We start from the raw sequence: 15212 nt of genomic DNA, 5'->3' as shown, positions 1-15212 counted from the left end.
CTGGTGCGCATTCAGCGGAGGGAACTATCAACTGCGGGATCTAAAGAAGACGTAGAAAGCCAGATTGTGAAGAGGCCCAGGCGGTTCCCGATCTGCCCAGGCTCCCCTGGGAACACATCTGTACTTCCAAGCCACTGGTAAAAATTAGTATTAGGGGACAGCTGGCGGTGACTCTGCCGGTGGCCGGGAGGATGAACACCAGCGAACCGAGCTAGGTATAACGGGCTCTGGTTCAGAGCTGGACCTCAAATCCAGGAGGCGGCACAGCCCAGCCTGGGGAAGAGAGCCAGCCTCAGAAGACCAAGCCACAGAAGAACAAGGCATGTGCCGCTGATGTTTTCCTTTCGTGCCGGTGGCTTCTGACAATGACCTGGGAATCACTGGTTTCAGCGACTTCCCCAACGGATCTCTACAGACCAAAAGAATGACTGTGTACGAATGGATGCGGTAGCCTGGGCACTTCGAATATGAATCCCTTAAACAAGACATTTTACATAGCGACTCATGCAACAGTAGGCCACGGTAAAATATAATTTAGGAAGAGTAAACTACATAAATATTGTGTATCTACAATAAACTATGATTATTCCAATACAACTTAAGACAAGACAGTGGACCCTTGAACAACACAGGGGTTACGGGCACCCAACCCTGGCAGTGGAAAACAAGTGTAACTTTTGACGCCCCAAAACTTAACTAGTAAGAGCCTACTGTTGACTGGAAGCTGTACCAGTAACACAGACAGTCAACGGACACAAATTGCATATGTTACATTCATTATACACTGTATTCTTTCAATAAAGTGAGCTGGAGAGAAGGAAATATTGTTAACAAAATCACGAGGAAGAGAAGATACATTTAGAGTGTGTGTGTACTTAGAAAAGGGAAACCTGCGTGTAAGTGGGCCTGCATGGTGGAAGCTGTGTTGTTCAAGGGCCAGCTGCACAGCGCTCGCAGCGGGCACCACACACCACAAGATACATGCATCTGATTCCCAGGGGGTTAAAAACAGTGGTTACATGGGTTGAGTGTGGTCGTTTCAATAAGCATGTTACACCCAGGTCACTAAACCAATAACCTCCATACGTCCTGAGTGTTATGGACAAAACTGAATTCATGTTTGCATTGAAAAGTAGCCCACTTTTCACATAAAAGTATTCAGGTCATAAAAACTGGTGATGTTATCTAATGTCAATGCTCAATTTCAATAGCAATAAAGATCAAGGACAGTAACCGGTCGGTGAAGTGGGACCTTAAAGGACAGAGCCTGAGTCTCTTTAGTTAATAGAAAACAAAGAATAAATAGCATTGGTTCTTAATCAAAGGTCCAACAGCTACTTCGAGGAACCCAAGAACGCCCTGAAGCTTTATATAAAATGTTGAGTGTTGGCTTCATCAGATTCTCAAATGGACACGAGATTTAAAGACAAATCAGTACACCTAGAAGTGTGGTGATCATATTGTTGAACAATTTTATAAGACCTTAAGTTATTCAACAGCAAATAACTACTTAATAACTTTCATTCCCAGAGTTAAACAGGATATACCCCTTCCCAAAGCAGTTAAACAAACAAACAACAAAAGCGACACCAAAAACCCCCTGCTCAAGAGATGTCAGCTTTGACCTGTCAAGAAGTGAATCTAAAAAGAAACGAAGCGAACAAGAACAGAGGCAGAATCATGGATACAGAGAGTGTTTTGGTGGTTACTGGATGGGAGGTGGGCGTGGGGGAATGGGCGGACAGGTGAGGGGATTAAGTATAAATACATAGTTACAGAACAGCCATGGGGATGCAAAATACAGCATAGGAAATGCTGGTATGGGGACTGTCTGAGCTGGGCGAGTGGGGGGTGCTGGGTGGAGGGGGCAAAGGGGAAAAATTGGGACAACTGAAATAGCATCATCAATGAAACACAATAAAAACTGTAAGGGGTTTCCTACTGCAGTCAAGACCAGAGAAAAACCATGAGGCAGCGTCAGCACAACATTAAGGAGAGAAGAGAACGACACCTAGTTCTCCAGACATCCGCTTCATAAACCTCTTCCCCATTCCAAGACCTAATAACAAACTAAGTAAAACCTCTCGGATTTGCCCTCTCCGGAGACTCAGGGGTGGAGCCCAGATGCCACTCCCCCCCAGACAGGCAAGGACACTCCCCCACGGAGGCAGAAAACAGGTTTCCCCCAATTCCAAGAAAGTGGGCAAAGCTAAGACGTGGGGTCAGAGGCCAAAGACGCTCTCTACCTGCCCAGATGAGGAGGGGCCTTGCCACTCTTGTGTGACAGAGTGGGGGGGGGGGGGGAGAAGTGGGGACCCAAATCTAAGACCTGCCGCTCGCGATGGGCCCGGATGTTCGGAAATGTAACCATGCCAGGCCGGTATGCACCAGACAAGCTAACTGGGCAGGACAGGTGCCCGGCACGGCAAACCCTGAACCTCCCGGTGACAAGCTACGTGGCACTCGGCAAACAGAGCTTGGGATCCGCCACCCCACCGCTTCCGCCTCAGCCCTTCCCGCTTCGGTTACCAGTTGCTCCAGATGCCGTAGAGGAGTTCAACAAAAGCGAAAGATAGGTTCAGGCACAGGAAGAAAAACAGGTTCCGAGACGTCTTGTCCGACAGGATGGACCTGGCACGACAAAGTGGGGGAGCGCCCGAGCGTCACGGGGGTGCCGGGACCGGACGCCGGGTCCCCTTTCCAGACCCTCCCCGTCTTCACAAGGGAGGGTGTCCCCGACGCTCCCTCCGTGGACCTGGGGCCATCCTCCGACCTGGGCCCTGTCCCTCTCCCCGTGCGGACACCCACTCCCCGCCAGCAGGGCACCCCGCACCTAAACCAGCCCGAGATCTTGCCGAACAGATTGAACTTGGGTGGTTTGTATTCATCGTCTTTGATGGACAGGGGCAACATCTTCAATGCCCGGCGAAGGGCCGGGTCTACTCCCCTCCGGCAGTGGCTCCGTGGGTGACAGTAGTGACAGAGCTGGAGCCTCGGACGGGAATCCCCAGCGAGCCTGCCGGGCCGCGCGCAGCTGGGAGACAGACACCGACACACGCCCGGGAACTCGCCGACTTCCGGCCCGGGCCGCGCAACGCGTCCTGGGACGGGGAAGGGGGCGGGGCCGGGGCGGGGCCTGCGCGGTGGGCGGGCCTTACACCCGTCGCCTCGCGGTTGCTGCGCTACAGGCCGTGGGGGCGGAGCGGGATGGCAGGTAGCGCAGGACAGTCTCCGACCGGGGAGTGGGGCCCAGCCACCTGCCTTTGGGCAGAAACTCCTGGGGTGGGACTGGAAGGGAAGGCGTTCGCGGCCCTCGCCCGGACCGCCTCCCCCGGTGTCCGGGATGCGCCGCGCCCGGGGCCTGCCCTTTCGCCACGTCTCCGGTTAGAGTTAATTCCCGGCGCGTGCCGCAGCAGCAGCCCGAGAAGGCGGGCGCGGCTGGTCCTCTCGCCGCCGTTCCGCAGGCAGCGCAAGTGACGGTCCCTGTTGGGTGCATTCTGCGGGCGCCCCAGTTTTTCAGGGCCCACACAGCCGCCCCGGAATGAGTGGGGCCCCTCCGTTGGGCCACGAGACGCAAATCGGGAGATGTGCAAAAGAATGTGGAAGCGTTTACGGGGAGCTGCTGCGAGCCCGCGCTTAAATGGGGTTTAGCTGGTGCATTGCTCCTCCGAGTCTCGGCCCGCGGGTACCCGCAGGGGCGCCCTGGACCGCGGTGGGCTGACCCCCCCCCCCGCCCGTCACGAGTGCGGCAAAAGCCTACTCGTCCCAGCGCCCCTGGGGCGCGCGGGGTCGTTGGGACGCGCCTTCGGGCGCCTTTCCGGGACTCCGTTGGGGACGGTCCGGCGCATCACGTGAACGACTGGTGGCGTTACCTTGGGGAAGCAACGGGGCAAAGCAGGACTGGTTCGGAGGTGGGTTGGGAACTGGAAAACCACGCTTCCTGGGAAGGGCCTGCGCTTCAACAGGAAGTGGAGCCTCAGCGAGGGCGGGCGAGCTCTCGGCTGGGGGACGGTCCCAGCTCTGGGCACTCGCGTGGCGGGTGCTGAGTCCTCCGGGAGACCTTCCCGCGCCGCAAAGCGAGCGGCACGCGCGCTGCTGGATTTAGAACGACTCACGCACTCACCTTCGCGAGCAGGCGAACCGCCCCTTCCGTTTCGATGACTGCCGACCTGCAAGCAAATACCTCGGCGTCTCCGCAGCAATCTCTGCTCTCAAGGTAAGGAAACTAGCACGAAGGCTCTCAAGTTAAAAATGTTCACAATGAGGGTGATGCGTGTTTTGCTTCGGTTCTTGGAACTTTGTTGGGGGGGGGTAGTGAGTGGGTGGTTTTATTTTTGAAAATATAGTGTCTGTATTCCCCGACTTAAAAAAACGTTCATGTTCGTTCAAACTACTGTGCAGAAACAGCTAGATTCCAGAAATTAAGTTCTGGAACGAGTAATTTAACTTTGCCTTTGTTGGCATATATTTCATTAGTATTTTAACTTAAATATAGAAATATTTTCAATTAGTGGCATTTACTTCTGTTTATTAGGAAGCTTTTATATTAGCCATAGGCTTTGAATTTTACTCTAACATTAAGTGGGTGCAAACCAGGTTAAGGATAGGTAAATACTTCCACGGCAATTGGGTTTTTCTGCAAAACGGCTTTATTTCAGTGTGATGTAACTTAGGGGGCAGAAAGAAGGTCTATGAAAATAACCGAATTTCAGCAACTGATTTCCATAAGTCACGGCCAGCTGCAACTTAAGCCTGTATTTTTGTATTATGCCTTTGAAAATAAATTGTACAGTATGGTGATTACCAGAGAGAAAGGGGCGTTGGGGAGGCAGGAGAGGGTAAAGAAGGGATAAATGGTGATGGGAGACTTGTCTTGGGGTGGTGAACACACAATATACAGACAATGTATTATAGATCTGTACACCAGAAACTTATGTAATTTTATTAGCCATTGTCACCCCGATAAAGGCAATTTACAAATAAATAAATTGTGCGTTTTGTCCTATATTGCTATAAATGAGAAATTGCTGCGCTGGTTTATGGAGAAATCTGCAGTACCCCTTTTCAAATAGTTTTACAGTGAGTTGGACAAATCAAAGTTTAATTGCATTTGTATTGGTTTCCTGGGACTCCCAAATTCCCTGCCTCCCACCTCAAAAATATAAGATAGGTTTTTCCTGTGACTGGGAGGGCCTGCTCCTTCGCAAAGGGGCAATGCCACCCAGAGCTTTCCATCTCAGATGGCGTAAGTACCACCTCCAGCACTAAAGGCATTTCAGTGGGAATATAAACTGAGCACTGTTTAAATCAGGAAAAGTTCTAGGCGTGGACAATGCTTGCGTCTCGCTTCTTTGGTCATCCTGAAGTAATACTCGACCATGCGTGTTAACCGTTATGTGCTGACAAAGCTGAAGTTCCATTTTTTCATTCATTCAGCAATCATAGAATGCGTGTCCACTGTACACCAGGCTCTGTGCTGGGCACGGGGCCGGGGGTGGCAGGGGAAGGAAGTGGGCTACAAAGCCAAGGATGTTCAAGTTCTTCTCCCAGAGGAACTGGATGGAGGGCAGGGGAAGGAAGTGGGCTACAAAGCCAAGGATGTTCAAGTTCTTCTCCCAGAGGAACTGGATGGAGGAAGGAGCTGACGTGAGGATCAGGGGTGGGGACAGGCAAGCCGGTTGTGAATTTTAGAACAGTGATGCGCAGGAGCGTGCGTGCAGAGCTGCCCGGGGTACGGGGAGGAGGGGTCTCCAGCGCTCAGTGACTCTGTGATGCACACACTAAGCTGTCCTTCTGCCCTTTTGATAACTTGTATCGTGCAAGAGCATGATTCTGGAAAATCAAAAATGGTTCTTCAGCTCTTTTCAGGTGGTCGTTACAGAGGCAGTATCTTTAAAGTCTCCAATCAGAGTCTCAACTCCTTCCTATGCTACAAGATTAAATGGGTGGATGAGATGACAAAATATAGGATATCATGATGAACATTTTAAAACTAATAAGTGGATTTCTACTCTGAATATGTTTAACAGTCTGTTTATATCATCTCCTAACTAGTTGCATTAGGTTAACTATGCAGACTACTGGGGGGGGGGGGCGCACTAGTTTTTCAGACACGTGATGGAGGCTGTGAGACGTGAGAGTGGAAAGAATCAAGGGGCTGAGGCTCATCTGCAGCCGGGGTTCCGGTTCCTTTCGAGTGACAGGAAGTGAGGGATGGGAAGGGTGCCATCTGCCGTTCCTCAGTCCTCAGCCCTGGCATTTACTTATTTATCTTTTAATTTTGTTTACTTATTTTTAGAGAGAGGGGAAGGGAGGGAGAAAGAGAGGGAGAGCAACATCAATGTGTGGTTGCCTCCCAGTCACCCCCGGCTTGGGGACCTGGCCCCCAACCCAGGCATGTGCCCCGACCAGGAATCCAACCAGCGACCCCCCAGTTCACAGGCCAGCATTCAGTCCACTGAGCCGCACCAGCCAGGGCTCGACCCTGGCATTTCCCTGCGACCTCTTTTAGGTCCCGTGGTTTTATAGATGCTTCACACTGAACACCCTGTGGAGGTTTAGTGGAAGAAGGAGCTGTGGTGTGAAGGACAAAACTACAGATACTTAAGAACCTAAGATTTGAGTATAAGCTGTAATGACTAATACAGCCAGAGATTTTGCTCCGGCACATATATGTTCTGGTTTCAGGCGTGTAAACCCATGAAATAGGGGATGCTCTGAGCTTATCCTGCTTCTGGATACTCAAGAGAAACACGGAAACAAAAATGTAACAGTAATGGCGGCAACCTACAGGAAGACATTATCTCCCTCATTGCCAAAATGTAATGTTTAGAATGCAGCATAGCCAATTTTAATTTCTAGAAAGAATTAAAAGCCTGTGGACAATGGCACTAAAAGCATTTTTTTAAAATTCCTGCTCATTGGCAAAAACATCACAGAAGATTCTTTGATTTCTCTTAATAGCATCAAGAGAGTCTGTTCCTATCAGTTACTGAAGCCGAGAGGAAAAAGGATCGAAACTGTCATGATGAGGTAAGTAAGTGCCGTCTATATTTGCTCTGTTGGAGTTGTGATCAAGTACTTGTTTGCCATCTGCACTGTTTTTCAGTGAACGGTTCCACAGTGGCGAGCATCTTCACATTACTGAACGACCCCGCTCTAAAACTTTTCCGCCCTGCAGAACAGAAGTTCTGGGCCCACCAAGTAACCCCCCGCCCCCGTTCTCCGTTCCCTAGTCCCTCACAGCCTCCGTTCTCCGCTTTCTGTCACCGTGAAATTGACTGCTCTCGCTTCCTCAAATGAGCGGAATCGTAGAGTGTTCGTCTTTTTTGCCTCTGGCTCGTTTCATTTCGCACAGTGTCCTCGAGGTTCAGCCACACTGTAGCATGTATCAGAATGCCCTCTCTCCCTCTCCTCCCCCCCCCCTCTAAAAATAAACAAACATGAAATCTTTTTTTAAAAAAATGTCTCCAGACTTCACCAAATGTCCCCTGGAGAGCCAGTTAAGTCCCAGTTGAAATCTCTGGTGTAGAAGGGGCTAGAATAACAATATCCAAAATAGCTGAAAGGGCGTGCTCCCTGCCTGTGAAGAGCTGGTAAGGTAACATGTGTGCAGGAGGTGTTGCCTGGGGGCTCTTTGACTTCTGCAACGTGCGGGATGCACAGGCGCGTACCATGGCCGGCGAAGCACACGGTGCCCGGTCTGATAAGTACTCAGCCCGCTGTGATTGTTCGCTGCTGCCGGCACAGCCTGCTCCCCACGTCGGGGTTCTGCGTGTGACCTCATGCGGATGGAAGTTTGCTGTCAAAAGTGGGTTTGAAGGTAGTACACTGCGCCACGGTACACGTATGTCGGAACACGCAGCGGTACACCTTAAACGTGGGCGGTTTCTATGTCCGTGATGTCTCAGTGAAGCTGTTCAGTAAGTGAGTGTGCTGCTAAGGGAAACACGCCCTTTGAAAACGGTCTCAGTTTTACATTTTTGGTAGTAAAACGAGGGTAAATCTCAAAATGCACGGCTTCACCCTGACTGGTTGGTGTAGAAGGTCGTCTGTCTGCAGCGGCCAAGGCGGCGGGCCAGCAGGGGAGGCTCCTCCTCGGGCCTCGCTGTCTCGGGCGGAGGCGGGAGAACCGAAACAGCATCGGGGGAAACAAGCAGACCCCAAACACGGAGGCTGGTGGGAAGGCTACCGCCTCGTCTCCGTTCCCCCTCCAGGTGTTGCCATGTCTGCAGACTCCCCGGCAGGGTGCTGGGCCTCCGGGCCGCGCGCCTCCCTCTGGCGGTCGTCCTCGCCTTGCTGCTGGTGGCCGGGGCCCTGACCACCCTCCTGCCCAGTAACAGAGACGACAGGGTGCTGGAGCTGCGCAGGGAAGCGAAAGCCGGGGGCAGGCCGGTCCGGGACGCCTTCACCCTCGTCATGCAGACGTACAACCGAACGGACCTGCTGCTGCGGCTGCTGAACCACTACCAGGCGCTGCCGCGGCTGCACAGGGTGATCGTGGTGTGGAACAACGTGGGGGAGAAGGCGCCCGAGGACCTGTGGAACGCCCTGGGGCCGCACCCCGTGCCCGTGGCCTTCAAGCCGCAGACAGCGAACAGGATGAGAAACCGGCTGCAGGCCTTCCCCGAGCTGGAGACCGAGGGTGAGTCGCCGTGGGGCGCCCGCCTGGCTGCCTGCTTGTCCTTCTTGTCCGGAGAAGAAAGAGCAGGGAAGGTTAGTGGCAGGAAAGCGGGTGGAAAAGCCGAAGGGACAGTTCCCACACGTCCGGAGGCAGTTTCCTGGGGAGACGAGCTCGAGCCCCTTGCGCAGTGAGGAGCGTTGATGTTGTGAAGGACGCGGGGCCGTAGTTACGTGGTTGCATCACAGGAGGCGGTGAAATGCCGTCCAGCTCACGCTGAACGTACTGCTTGCCACCCTCACCTTCCTCCTTTTCATCGCAGTTCCACGGGGTTCCAGTTTGCTTTAAAGAACATCTGTGTTACTCATTTATAGGTTTATTAGTTCCTATGATAATGGATGATAACTACACGATGATTTCCCCTTCAGGTAGTTATAAAATCCATTACAATTCAAATAACAGCTTCCTGCTACACGGATCCCTCTGAGAATACATGGTCCTTATTTACTCACTTAGCAGAGAATACCCCATTTGAAGGCCCCGTACAGACCCCAGCGTGCCTTACTCACTGTGTCTTCACTTCCAGACTGTCCGGTTTCATTGTTCTTCCTTTCCTTTCAGCGGTGCTCATGGTAGATGACGACATGCTAATTAGCGCCCAAGACCTTGCGTTCGCTTTCTCCGTCTGGCAGGTAAGGCTGCTGAATGCTTGGTGAAGTCGTCGGCCGGAAGTCCTGCCTGGAGTCTAACCAGAGCAGCGCAGTGTAACGCGGGAGCCGCCCAGCAGCGGGAGGCGGTGTGTGTCTGAAAGGCAGGCACACTGTGCTGCGCTCGTCTCGATTGCCCGTGCTCAGGGGAGCCCGCCGGCGGGGCACACTGTCTTGTACCCGTGTTTGATGGATACTCGGGGTTCTGGGGGAGGGGCCAGAGCTGCCCTCCAGAGGACAGAGTGGACGTGACCGGTTGTGTGGCCGGCAGAGGCTGGAATCCAGAGGTGTTTCCCGCAAGGCCACCTGTGTGTCTCAAACAAGAAGTGTACTTTCGTGTTAATACGGTGTATAGCCTTCATTAGAAGGAAGCGTTTAGTACAGCCACAAAATGTAATCCTGATTCTGAGGCCATTGTTTGGAAACGATTAACAGTGAGGCTCTAGGCACCATGGAAGTGGCAGATTGTTCGTTTCTTTTCCCCCAAACCCTGGCTGGGTGGGCGGGCACAGACCTCTCACTGCCCCACGGCTCTGTAGGAGCCGCCCTTTCCTGCTGAGGACGTGCCAGTGGCCGCCGGCTGTCAGAGGCCGCACGCCCGATCCCCGGAACCAGACCGCGCACACGTGCGCAAACCCTGCCTCAATGCTCAGACCCTGTGCCCCGCAGTGAGCGGCCTCGTTCGCGCGGCCGTGACCCACCCCAGCTGGCTCCTGGGGGCCCGGCAGCAGCAGGCGTGACCCGTGAGCGGTCGCAGGGCTCCGCACGCACCAGCATTCTCCATTCTCAGACTGCGGGTCTCACCTCACGCCTGTGCTGTGTGCTGATCGGCAAACGGTTTCCCTGTCGGTGGCTTTTTCCAGCCCTGGAAATAAAGGCTGCTTACGCAGAAAGTTCTCACGTAGTACTCCGGCTGTGAGATTTGTATTTCAGGCAAAAAAAGTCAACTTCCCTAAAACATCAGGGGTTTGGGGGCATCGTCGGGGGGATGGGAAATAGGAGGACTGTGGTTTATGAGAACAATACAAGTAAGCCGTAATTAAAGACGGATAAATACGACTTCAGGTTGTAATTGTGAAAGTGTCAAGAACAACGGGTCACTGCCCCAGACGATCTGACTCCTACAGCTCAGTGCCCTCCCCACCCCCCCCGTGCCCACACGCCATGACCACGTGGGCACAGAGACGAGCAAGACCAGGCGTCAGTCTGTGCCTCCCCCCGCAGACCCCCTCCCCCCCGACGCTTCTGCCGTCCTCCACCCCGTGCAGATGCACCTCTTCCCCAGAGCCCCCCCCCACCCCCCCGCCTTCATTCCCCGTCCCCCGGCCTCCCCTTTGTCCTTAACGGCACAGCTGCCCTTCTGTCCTCGGCAACCCCACAGCCCCCCAGCTGCACCCCAGCCTCTTCCATGGCCCCACCCGGTGCCTTGTTCACCAGTCCCTGCGTTCCCTGTCTGGGCTGTGAGTTCTGTTGTCAGTGTGAGAGCATCCAAACTGGAGAGACTTTTCGTGCCAGTTAACTGGAGCCGAGCAGAGGGTGGGGGGGGAGCGAGGTCTCAGCAGCCGGAGAAAAGTGCTCCGAGAATGGCCGTCTGCAGCCTTGGTGCTTCCCGGGTTGAGGAAGGTGGGACAGAGCCGGGTGGGCACTGGATCACCGCAGCGACCTTCAGCCCGTGTCGTCTCCCGGCACACACAAACCGGTTACTGAAATTCTGCAGCACACAACCGGTTACTGAAATTCTGCAGCACACCAAAAAAATAGTTTTTGCCACTTTGACAGAATAGGTATAATTTTGATTCATTCATGGCTATTGTTGGTTTAGCTGTTGCCATTTTTTAACTTGACAACCTAAGGGAAAAAAGAGGTCAGTCATTGCATGTTTAAAAAACTCTTCAGGTCACACGTTGCATGGTTTAAAGGTTCTTTTGGCACGCTAGTTGAAAATCACTGGATTACGGGATACTTAAGAAGATGTGCTCTCTTAAGGGTGGCTTTGCTCATTTCAAAGGTGGGGCCACCTGGGTGCACAGAAAGGATGGATAGGGACAGGGCTGGCTGCAGGCAAAGGTCAGCCTTTCACGGAAGGGGTTATAGGCCTGGGGCCTGACTGTGCACCCCGGCCTGCCCAGTTAGGGGCGCAGGGTCGGGGTCAGCTGAGGTTACGTTCTGTAGAACCCCTTATCATGCACGCCCTGCAATGGGACTTGGCCCATCCTGAGAGTATATGTGTGTGTGTGTGTGTGTGAGTGTTCCTAGTTCAGTGTCTGTTCAGTAATGAGTGAAATTCAAATTATTTGTGAGATTAAACTAAACCCTTTGACCCTGTAAGTTCTTACCTCTCTCACATGCTTCACTGGTTTTCTTTCGTTTGCTGATTTTCTTAGTCACCGTCACCTTAACGTTCAATGCCCTCGCTTTACTGCTCTCCTTCCTTCAGCCATCCTGACACGTCTATACACACACACACACGTGCTCACACATGTTTTTAAGAAGGAAACACCCAGGCTGAAAAGGGATAGAAATAGAATCCTGTCTGAAATCCGCAGTGACTTTCAGAAACATTGGCATCAACGTGGAAAACCAGTCAAGTCATACCTGTAGATCTGTAATTTTATCTACCCCTTAGAGATGAAAAGTTTTTCAAATTCATCATACCATGGCTCCTTAGCTCCTGGGATAAATAGCGTTCACGCGGCCAACTCCCTCGGGGCAAGCTTGGAAGACCCAGGCTCTGGTGCTGAGAATTTATTAGTATCAGGTGACGTGTGGATTCGGAAGCACGTGGGTGAGGTTGGGATGGAACTTGACCTGTAAACTCACTGGGGTGTGGATGTGTGCAGTGGCCCGGAGTTACATGGAATGAGGAATAAAATGAAGTGGACGATTTGCTGAATTCCCCCTGTGCTAACTCGTTGCCTTTCTCACCATGTCCGCTCCGAGAAGTAGCCCACTTAATTGTTCTTTTTCCATCTGTCCAGCAATTTCCCGACCAGATCGTAGGGTTTGTCCCTAGGAAGCACGTCTCCACGCCATCGGGCATCTACGGTTACGGGGGTTTCGAACTGCAGGCCCCAGGCCTCGGGGACGGGGACCAGTACTCCATGGTGCTGATCGGCGCCTCCTTCTTCAGCAGCAAGTACCTGGACCTCTTCCAGCGGCAGCCCGCGGCCGTCCGCGCCCTGATCGACGAGACGCAGAACTTGCGACGACATCGCCATGAACTTCCTCGTGGCCGAGCCACACCGGCAAGGCCTCGGGGGTGTTCGTGAAGCCCGTGAACATGGGCAGCCTGGAAAAGGAGACGGCCGGGGCCCACGCGGGCATGTGGCACCGCGCCGAGCACTTCCTGCAGCGGTCCTACTGCGTCAACAGGCTGGCGGCCATCCACGGCGGCATGCCCCTGGCGTACTCCAACATCATGATCTCCCAGTTCGGCTTCCCCTACGCCAACCACAAAAGCAGGGCGTGAGGGTCCGGCAGGACCGCAAACCTCACAGCCGCTCGGCAGCTGAGCAGCCTCTCCCTCCGCGCCGTGGTTGCGCGTGTTGCGTTTTTAAGCGACATGGTGACCTTTTATCCACTCTGGAAGTTCAACAGAGGAAAAACCGTACAGTGTTTCTAGGATAGAGAAGTCACACGAACTTCAAACACCAAGAAGCTGGGGGTTCTTCTCGCGAGGGGTCTTCATCCAGGGCTGTGACTCCTGGGTGGGCAGCTTGATCGTTTGCATGCAGAGACGGTCCTTCGATTTCCTGGACTCCCGGCATTTGCCTTGAGGACGCGGAACAAGCCGTTTCCAGGGTCATGAACTGCAGGGAAGCACCTCCCTGCCTTTTCACTGAGGGATGCTCACTTCTGCTGGAGGCCGGAAGCGCCCCTTCATAAAAGCCACGTGAGGAGAGCCTGGTCTCGCCCCCGTATCAAAGCCGAGACTCGGTGCCTCCCCGCGGCCCTCCCAGCCCGCCCTGCCCGGTTGCGGTGCAGCCCCGTGCATTTCTCTCTGTCCCTCAGTCTGCTGTGACTGTGAGGGTCCGTGTAACAGCCGGAAAACTCCAGTGCTGTGCTCGATTTTCGTGAGCGTTGACTGCCCGGGTCACAGGGAAGGGCAGCCCATGGTTTTATGCAACTGTTGTAACGTGCAGCTCACTGCTCAACTAGATTGAGGTGGCACATTTGTGTCCCCGAATCTGACCTTGAGGTTGCACGTTAATTCTTACGTCTTCCATAACGTGTGTATTGTTTAAGAAACGTGTGTAAAATAACGCCTGAACGAATGTTGAGTGGGAAGTGGCAAAATTAAAACCGTTAGCATCAAAAGATCTTTATTTTGAGGACGTAGGTTATCTCATGGACACTAAAGGGTTGTGTGTAATATACACACAGTCCATTTCTAGCATTCAGAACTTTTTTTAAAGATCTAGGGCACGGCTCACCATTATGAACCTTGGGTTACGCAGATACAGGAACGAACGCAAGGTCTGCGTCGCCGTGGGGGAGTGCTGTGGGGAGCTGTGCCCAGGGAGCCCCTACGTTGCCCGCTCTGTGACCTGTGGGCGGGACCCGTGTTCCGCGGTGCTGGTCTGATGCTCGCTCACCGCCGGCAGCGAGGAACACGCAGGCCTCTGTCTCCTCTGTCTCCTAACCGCTCCCCTCCCTCTCCGCCAGCTCCACCTCCGTCTCCCAAAATGCCATGATAGCCCCGCAGCTGCAAAGCTGTGAAAATATTATCCTGACCCTGGTTTCTGTTGCAACGACGAGGTCTTTGTGTAGTTGGTTCGGTATATGTTGTTTCTTTGCCTTGGCACACGGGTGCGTGTCTCAGTGCAGTCGGGTAAAACCAGTAGGGACGCGGAACCCACTGAAAATCTGTGATGTTAATCCTCTGCTTTGTTGCAACTTGGTGGTGGTTTTTGGCCTCCTGGGATTGCACTGTCAGATAAATAAAGTGAAGTTTTACCATCCAGGCGTTCTGTGCTGATGGAGCCGGCCCACATTTCCGCGGTCCGTGTTTCTGCACGTTTGTAAGTCGTGTTCTGCTGTGAGGCAGAGGCGCTAGCGACATTCCGGGGTGTGTAGCAGAGACTCCCAGACCTCCCCCTACTTTGTGTTCATGAACTTGTCTTCAGCATCCCACAAGCTAACTGTGTCATGTTTTCCAGACATTACAGAGCAAACACGAAAACACAGTGAAGGACAGGTCCGTGTTACAAAGACTCGTGCACTGTGGCTAGAATTTCGCTAAAACGTTCCTTCCCTGCACACCTCTTACTAACTCGGGCCTGCAACTGCATTAGGGAGGAAGGTGGTTTAGGGATACACACTGCAGCCTCGCCCTGGGGTCTCCCGTGCTTCCTGGACGTCCTGTTTGCTTAACTTCTTAGAGCCTCAGTCTCCTCATCCGCCAAAATGAGAATCACGTCCGCCCAGGGATGGTCTTAAGGAACAAAGGGATGGTGTGTGTGAAAGCAGCCTTGCCTTTCTTTAATGCCTTGCCCATTTAAAATGGTCCTGATCTGCTGGCTGTGTCACTGACAATAGGTACAGTTAGTTGTACAATCGAGCACCTCAGTATCAGAAAGGTCCTTAGACCCAGCAGGCGTCGTATTCAGGAAACGGCTCCTACATGACAGTGGGCAGAGAACCACCACAGGTTGTGCTTTCAGTTTTCTTTATTTCCAGAGCCCTTTTTCTTGTTAAAGCATGACAGCACACATATTCTAGCAATTTCGGCATAATCAGAACAGCGTAAAGAAGAAATTAGCCCTGGCTGGCATAGCTCAGTGGATTAAGCGCGGGCTGCGAACCAAAGTGTGTTGCAGGTTCGATTCCCAGTCAGGGCACATGCCTGGGTTGCAGGCTATAACCCCCAGAAGCCGCACATTGAT

The 15212-nt window shown here is 53.1% G+C and overlaps 2 protein-coding genes across 2 annotated transcripts in view; one reads left to right on the top strand and one right to left on the bottom strand.

Annotated features, from left to right (window-relative positions):
* The window catches only part of SLC30A7 (solute carrier family 30 member 7), a 40269-nt gene extending 37178 nt beyond the window's left edge, over positions 1 to 3091 (bottom strand). The window contains exons 1-2 of the mRNA XM_028502772.2: positions 2834 to 3091; positions 2530 to 2631 (exon numbers count right to left, since the gene is read on the bottom strand). Of these exons, the coding sequence (XP_028358573.1) occupies positions 2530 to 2631; positions 2834 to 2913 (182 nt within the window). The 5' untranslated portion in view covers positions 2914 to 3091. The remainder of the gene's footprint in view (positions 1 to 2529; positions 2632 to 2833) is intronic.
* Positions 3092 to 3225: 134 nt separating this feature from the next.
* On the top strand, positions 3226 to 14286 carry EXTL2 (exostosin like glycosyltransferase 2). The gene is given in 7 exon segments (XM_036015554.1): positions 3226 to 4216; positions 6964 to 7032; positions 8217 to 8644; positions 9242 to 9312; positions 12306 to 12527; positions 12529 to 12564; positions 12566 to 14286. Coding segments are annotated over 7 exon segments (1116 nt in total). The 5' UTR covers positions 3226 to 4157; the 3' UTR covers positions 12797 to 14286.
* Positions 14287 to 15212: the final 926 nt, after the last annotated feature.

The sequence above is a fragment of the Phyllostomus discolor genome, chromosome 14 (assembly GCF_004126475.2).
Source record: "Phyllostomus discolor isolate MPI-MPIP mPhyDis1 chromosome 14, mPhyDis1.pri.v3, whole genome shotgun sequence".
Taxonomy (NCBI): Eukaryota; Metazoa; Chordata; class Mammalia; order Chiroptera; family Phyllostomidae; genus Phyllostomus; species Phyllostomus discolor.
This window is presented reverse-complemented; position numbering and strand designations above follow the sequence as displayed.